Source organism: Choristoneura fumiferana, chromosome 13 (genome assembly GCF_025370935.1).
Source record: "Choristoneura fumiferana chromosome 13, NRCan_CFum_1, whole genome shotgun sequence".
NCBI classification, from domain to species: Eukaryota; Metazoa; Arthropoda; class Insecta; order Lepidoptera; family Tortricidae; genus Choristoneura; species Choristoneura fumiferana.
In genome coordinates, this window is record NC_133484.1 from 15,093,381 (window position 1) to 15,100,656 (window position 7,276).

At 38.7% G+C, this 7,276-nt stretch overlaps 1 protein-coding gene across 2 annotated transcripts; it reads left to right on the top strand.

Moving 5' to 3' along the window:
* The first annotated feature begins 100 nt into the window (after positions 1-100).
* On the top strand, positions 101-2,878 carry ATPsynC (ATP synthase, subunit C). 2 transcript variants are annotated; one of them, XM_074096434.1, is made up of 4 exons: positions 101-200; positions 650-725; positions 1,282-1,468; positions 2,248-2,878. In XM_074096434.1, exons 2-4 carry the CDS (start codon positions 681-683, stop codon positions 2,409-2,411), a joined length of 396 nt encoding a protein of 131 aa, XP_073952535.1. In that variant the 5' UTR covers positions 101-200; positions 650-680; the 3' UTR covers positions 2,412-2,878. The 2 variants fall into 2 exon arrangements, with proteins under 2 accessions (XP_073952535.1, XP_073952536.1); XM_074096435.1 differs by lacking the exon at positions 101-200 and adding an exon at positions 226-338.
* Positions 2,879-7,276: the final 4,398 nt, after the last annotated feature.

The following is a 7,276-nucleotide window of genomic DNA, read 5'->3' on the forward strand; positions in this document are numbered from 1 at the left end:
GACATACTTCAAACTTTACGTTTTTTAAGAAAAAAGTATTGTCATTGAAGCCATTTGATCAATAGCTGGCTAGACGTCACGTACTGCGCTGACCTCAAACGTTTCAGCCAATAGGAGTGCGCAAACTATACTCTGTTTCGTTTTACCACTCAGAAATTGAACATTCCAAAGGCCGGTCTCCTCCTTCGCGGTGTTCTTTGGTAAGTGCGGTGAATTTGGTGAATAAAACGAATCGTGGAAAAGTGTTAAAATAATAAGCCATCCTCAGTCAATTAGTGATAAAACCGTTCCGCACCGGCGTATAGTGGGTGTCAGTGTTAATATTTTATTGTGATTTCGTAAGTTGTCATATAAAATCTTCATTCTGAGTCGGCTCTGGACATCGGCCATTTTCCTTCGTAAAAAAAATATTTCTGCTGTACTTAATTCAAAACCTCTGCAAAGCTACAAGCACAGTGATACCACAATTCATATATTTGCATAAGTGTTGATTGGGCGGTCCTCAGCCTCCGTTACGTAGTCCCGCAAATTACGTAACGCTTTGCGGTTCGTCGGTCAAACTGTCAAGTCTCCCAAGTATCCTTCAGATCTGCGCCAGTACTCCTCTGCGCCCTACCGGATACTCATCTCGTGCTTCGGTTTCTTTCAGTTGTCGCTCGCCGCACCTAAATCAACACAAAATGCTGTCTGCCGCAAGATTGATCGCCCCTGCTGCCAGGTCTGCTGTGAGTATCTCTTTTATTATCCTCTATATCCAGTGATAAATTACCAACCCTTAGGTTTTTACTCAATGTATACAGTAATAATCGACCAGCCGGAATTTGATAGTATCGTCTTTGATAGGGTACATAATCAGTATTTGACCTTGTATGTTACCGATTGCATACCGGTTTTTTGGAAATCTAGTTCGATTTTACATGGTATCTACTGTCCTGACTGGAAACTTCAGAAAAATCCATATTCTTTATCCATTGAACTTCAAAATGGGTGTTACATAACCACATAAATCTTGGTTTATCACAACGATAACTGTCCTAATAAGTTTTAAATGTGAATGAACTTAAAAACTACTTCCAAAGTGCATGATATTGATTTGTCAATTCAATCCTTTTACATTTATTAAGTTGAACACTGAAACATCTTTCTGTCTTATGGTTTCTTGAATTCAGTCTTCTGATTACACAATTATTTTATCTGCTGTTCAATAATAGTTCTCTACATGACTCTTTACAGGAAGTTTTTGAAATCAATGGAAAATAATTAGTAACATGGATATTTCAGATCTTCAGCAACACAGCGCTGGTGCGACCACTAGCAGCTGTGCCCTCGCAGACACAGATTGTACCGGTAGCCCCTGCCCAGCTCTCGGCAGTCCGCTCCTTCCAGACCACAGCGGTTTCCAAAGATATTGACTCTGCTGCCAAATTCATTGGTGCTGGCGCCGCGACAGTCGGAGTTGCAGGCTCTGGTATGTAACATACCAATAATTAACCCCTGTGTGTGTGTCTTACAACTTTTTTGTGATTGTCCCTGCTTGAGTTACCTTAATTTAATTAACAATTAACTTAATTTACTAACTTTCTGTACTTTTGTCCTTGTTGCAGTTTAACTTTGGCAACTTTTGAAACCCCTTTTGCATCTTAAAACCAGGAAATTGACAGTGATTGCATAACACTGCAGTATATTGATTTTTCTTGTCTCTGATCATTGTTTTAAGGGTTTGAAAAGTTGATCATCACTTTTTTTTTTTACTAACAGTTGTTTCCTGCTTTGTCTAATATTATTTTTATAACCCCATTAATGTGTCACCTACAGGTATTGGTATTGGTGTGGTGTTCGGATGCTTGATCATTGGCTATGCACGAAATCCCTCCTTGAAGCAGCAAATTTTCTCATATGCTATCCTGGGGTTTGCGCTTTCGGAAGCGATGGGCCTGTTCTGTTTGATGATTGCCTTCTTGATGTTGTTTGCATTTTAGTTTTTTTTTTTTTTGGCAAGATTTATGTACAGTGTATATTACCTACCATGTGTGGACTTTTTTACTTGCCATATTTTTTTATACAAACAATTTTCAAGTTTTGAATACAATTTTATGATTTGAGAAGACGAGTTACAGGTGAGACAGCTTCTTATATGTATGTAGTTAGAACTGAGATAATGTTATAAGTCCCATTTCCATAACTGAGATAAGTCCCTTTCCATTGTGGGTCTGTAGAATGTGAGTAACCTTTATTGTGTGATTGCAGGCGCTGGTATCGGCACGGTGTTCGGCTCCCTGATCATCGGCTACGCCAGGAACCCGTCTCTCAAACAGCAGCTGTTCTCGTACGCCATCCTGGGTTTCGCCCTGTCTGAGGCTATGGGTCTGTTCTGTCTTATGATGGCCTTCCTGTTGCTGTTCGCTTTCTAAGCCATTTACTTTTAAGAACACTACAACTGCCACCAAACGTAATGAGGTTTCAGTGTTTACTATCTGATTGGACGGCCATGGAATCAAATGTGTGGAAACCTCACCCTCATAGTGATGCAAGGACTGAATATAATGTGTTAACTTGTCAGTGCGCGTCATCAGGAATGCAATTATTTAATTATGTAGTATAAAGAAAATCTGCAAATAAAATGTTGTACGTAAACATTACATGGATGCTACAATTATTTCTATTCCTGATTTTGGTAGACTGTTACTCTGAATCATGTTATTCATAATCTCGCGGAATAAGTAATGTTTAGAAGCCGATGATAAATTTATAAAGCCAGTGAATGCGTGTATTGCGTGTAAGAATTGTCATCGACTTAAAAATGAGTTATCCTGTTCGAGAATGTCAGCAATATGTATTGTACATTTTTAGGGCAATTAAATGATACAAAACAATTTCACCACCCATTTATTACTTGACTCCCCAAATACTGGTTCAGAGTTTCTTCTAAATCCTCCTTTTGCATGAGCTCGGACAAGAAGAGTGGTAATCTCAAACCGATAAGTTGTTTAGTCCGAATTCATGATATTTCCACATTATCTAAAATGATTGTTCTGACAAATTTGTAATTAATCGATAAATAACATTTCTCTTCATAGCATAGTGGCCCTGAATTGAATACTGTAGCAAGCGGGCATTGCCTGGGATGTACAACAGCCGTAGTTAAATTTTTTTGCTAGATTTAGTTTAGTTTCAACCATTCAATGACAAATGCTAAACATTGAACCACCTAGTTTTGCCTCACCATTAAACAGCCATAGTTGCATAACTTACAGGACAACACGACCGTCTGGCATTGATCCAATGAATTCAGTATTCTTTCTTATTAGAGGTACCTACAAGGATAGTCTCGCAAATAGTCTTGGCCTGAAAAGATATACTGAGCGACAAAAAATCTGGCCCTCAAATAAATATCACGGGACAATTCACACCAATAAGGTATTTGACTATTTTGTATATGTCTTATAAATTAAAACCACACAATGCCTGTTATCGAATAGAAAAATATTTTTTAAGTTACCTGTACAAATAACAAAGTTATAAAGGTTTGAAATTCAAGATTAGACAAAGAGACATACTGGCATGTGACGTCACACGCCAGTACCGCCATACCTGCTGCATAGAGAAAAGCATTTGAGAAAGAGACAGGTATATAGATTTTTCAAAAAATCACTAAATCCAATTTTCAACAGATTTAAATTTTCTCTTCCCTAAACACTATCTGTATATCTATATTTTGATAATAATATTAAGATATGGCAAAATCAGGAGTTGTCAAATACCGTATTGACCTAGTCCCAAAGTAAGCTTAGCAAAGCTTGTGTTATGGGTACTAAGCAACGGATAAATATAATTATATAGATAGATAGATACATATTAAACACCCAAGACCCGAGAACAAACATTCGTATTTTTCATACAAATATCTGCCCCGACACGGGAATCGAACCCAGGACCTCAAGCTTCGTAGTTAATATTGAGAATGAGAAAAGTACGAATTGTAGGTAGTTATTGGAATAATGAATTTACCGATCGAATAATGAATGGACCGATTTCGATGCAGTTTATTTACATGAAAACTAGTTCTGTTGCGGCGATTCTTAGCTGTGCATGATAAAAATCAGTTAAGCCGTAATTGAGATATTGAACTTGAAATGACAATGCCGGGGCTCTTTTTGTAGTCAAAGATTTCGACACGGCCAATGTTACAAAAATATGTATACTAGACCTTAATGTTAAGTGCATAAGGTCGTGTATAAAATTGTTTGTAACTTTGGCCGTGTCCATCTTTGCACTTAACTGTACATACATGCAGGTGGTAGGACCTTGTGTAAGGTCCGCCCGGATTGCTACCACCATCTTATCTAATCCTGCCGTGAAGCAGCAGGGCTTGCACTGTTGTGTTTCGGCGTGGAGAATAAGACAGCCGGTGAAATTCCTGGCACTTGAGGTATCTTAAGCCTCTAGGTTAGCAACGCATCTGCCCCCCCTCCCCTGCACCCCTGGTGTTGCAGATGTTTATGGGCGGTGGTGATCTCTAACCCTCAGGAGACCCACTTGCTCGTTTGCCATCCAGTACAATAAAAAAAAATCAATATTTATTACACGGTTAATAAATAAACCAGCCTGAATGTAATCATTTTGTGATGCACAGACCAGACATGACATAATATTATTAATTATCATTCATTCATGCCAGCAGACAGGTACGCGAGTGGCGGAACCGAGCCACTCCACGATCCCGATTGCTCCCCAAGGCTACAAATGGGTTTCGACCCTAGTTTCCAGATAAAATGCCAAAACTAACTACAATTTAACGCTGAAAACAAATTCGGTCGGTCTCTGAAGTAAGTCATAAAACACAGAAACATACGTTAGAGGCCAAAATGATTAGGCCGCTTGTCCATTTTTTTTTTTTTTGCTGTGAAAAAGCACGGTTCATTCGCCGTGTGTTGACACGATGTCAGCGTTGTGTTGTTGTATGGACCATTGGAAGCTCGTCCTTGGTGCCTCTCCCGTTTGCACCGTGTCTGCGAGTCAGCGGGCTGCGTCTGCGTACAGCGTGATTTAGAGTGCCCTAACCTAACACTGGCTCCTTTCCTTTTTCATTGCCGATCTATAACTTTAAACCCGTGCTTTAAACAGTCAAACCAATTGATTCCTGGCCTATCGTAACGTTCTCGCAGTGTCATACATAATAAATTCCCTTGTCAAGCAATGCGTGTCACTATGACTTTCTGCGAAAAGGTTCTACAGTGTATCACGATTCAGTTTGTTCGAGTGGACCTACTAGTAAGGTCAACCGGGGCTAATGCGTCACAATACTTAAAACAGCATATTTATCAGATTATAACAAACACATGATGTATCCTTAAAAGCTCTAACTTATGATACAAGTTAGCATATCTTATCTAATTTCATATTTTAGTGCCATTTTATGGCATTTTAATAACTTTACCTATAAATTACGTTTTCTCAAACATGCTCGGAAATGTATGCGTTAATGTCACGAAATGGAGACATGAAGTTTCTCATTTATGGCTCCCTACCACCTCCCTACATAACTTCTTGGCCTAGGCCATGAAGTATGTATGAAAATCCATTATTGTCCGCTGCCCTAACTTTTTAAATTTGCTTACTAACATTATACTGACAAAGGAAAAATTACGAACAGCCAACCACCACTACTCTGTAAGTATTTGCGATACTGCGATGCGATGCGATGCGATGGATGGATGAATGAAATACTTCCTCACATTGAGAAAAGCACTATACAAACCTCGGCCAGAACAGGGATTGCTGGACTCGTTTTATCCGGCCTCGTCTACGACTTGGCCGTCTAACCCGAACTCGTCCATCAATCCCTTACTTCATGGCCTCTGCAGTAATGTACTATTCTGTAAAAGCTGGGATTTTTAGACGCTATAACCCCAGGTGGCAGGTGGGGTGAAAGCGTCTTTTACTAGTATTATGTGATCGGATTGGTCGGAATGATTTTAATCGAGACAATTTTATATAATCACAGAAGACAAACTTTATTATTATGTTGTACGCTAAATTCTAGCCTTAGTTTAGGGTAATTAGTTGAACAAAAATATTCGGGATTATAGCGTCTAATTGACCTCGTTTCTTATTAAAAAAATAATAATAATAAAAAGTCATATAATGAGTCATTGCCCGTACTAATTTTCATGCCATGGAGCCCAAGGTCGGTAAATGAGTTTGTTACTGCATGGTGTGCTGCTGCTCCGTGCGCGCGCTGCACACGCACGCCATGCACATGCTGCGGAGGGGGAGGGCGGCGGGGAGCTGGCGCTGCCAAGAGCGCAATCAGCGGTATGTGCAATTTTTGAAAAAAATATTAATTTTTCTTTTACAAATATACAATTTTACTCGCAAATGTGATGAAAAACATTGTATGTCGCACAGGCGGTACTAGAATTACGAACATCGACTCATTAAAATAAAATAATCAAAACAACATGTATTCCAATGAATTAACGAAAGTACTTACGGTTCAGAAACATCGATTTACTTAAACACTTGAGATTTTGTTAGGTACAAATGCACGTATTGGCAAACAAGAAGAATCGAAATGAAATGACTCATTAAAGATGGCGGATTACTTAAAAAAACCGGCCAAGAGCGTGTCGGACACGCCCAAAATAGGGTTCCGAAGCCATTACGAAAAAATGTAAAATTTTTGAAAGGATATCGTATTTTATACGGAATCTTCCAAGTTTAGGTATATTTTATACTTAAGTGTGCTATTTATAAACTACTAATAATTCTCAAGCAAACTTAGCCGTTATAGTTTTCCTTGAAAGTTTGATATACTTACTACCATCCTGATTTTTTTCAAATTTTTCCACCCACCGGTTTAGATTTTAGAAGGGGGGGGGGGGGACGCTCGATTTTAATGAAAATTTGCACTTTAGTTAAATATTCCGCAAACACATCACTAAATCGAAAAATCGTCTTAGCAAACCCCTAATGGTTTTAAAAGACCAATCCAACAATACCCACACTATAGGGTTGGATGAGAAAAAAAACACCCCCGCTTTACGTCTATGGGAGGTACCCTAAAAGTTTTTTTTATTGTACACTCAAGGGCAAAGATATCGACACGGCCAAAGTTGCAATAATATGTATACACGGCCTTAATGTTAAGTGCATAAAGTGGTATATACATATTTTTGTAACTTTGGCCGTGTCGATATCTTTGCCCTTGACTGTACCATTTTTTCGGCATAGTTTACATATATATCCGTGCAAAATTACAGCTTTCTAGCATTGA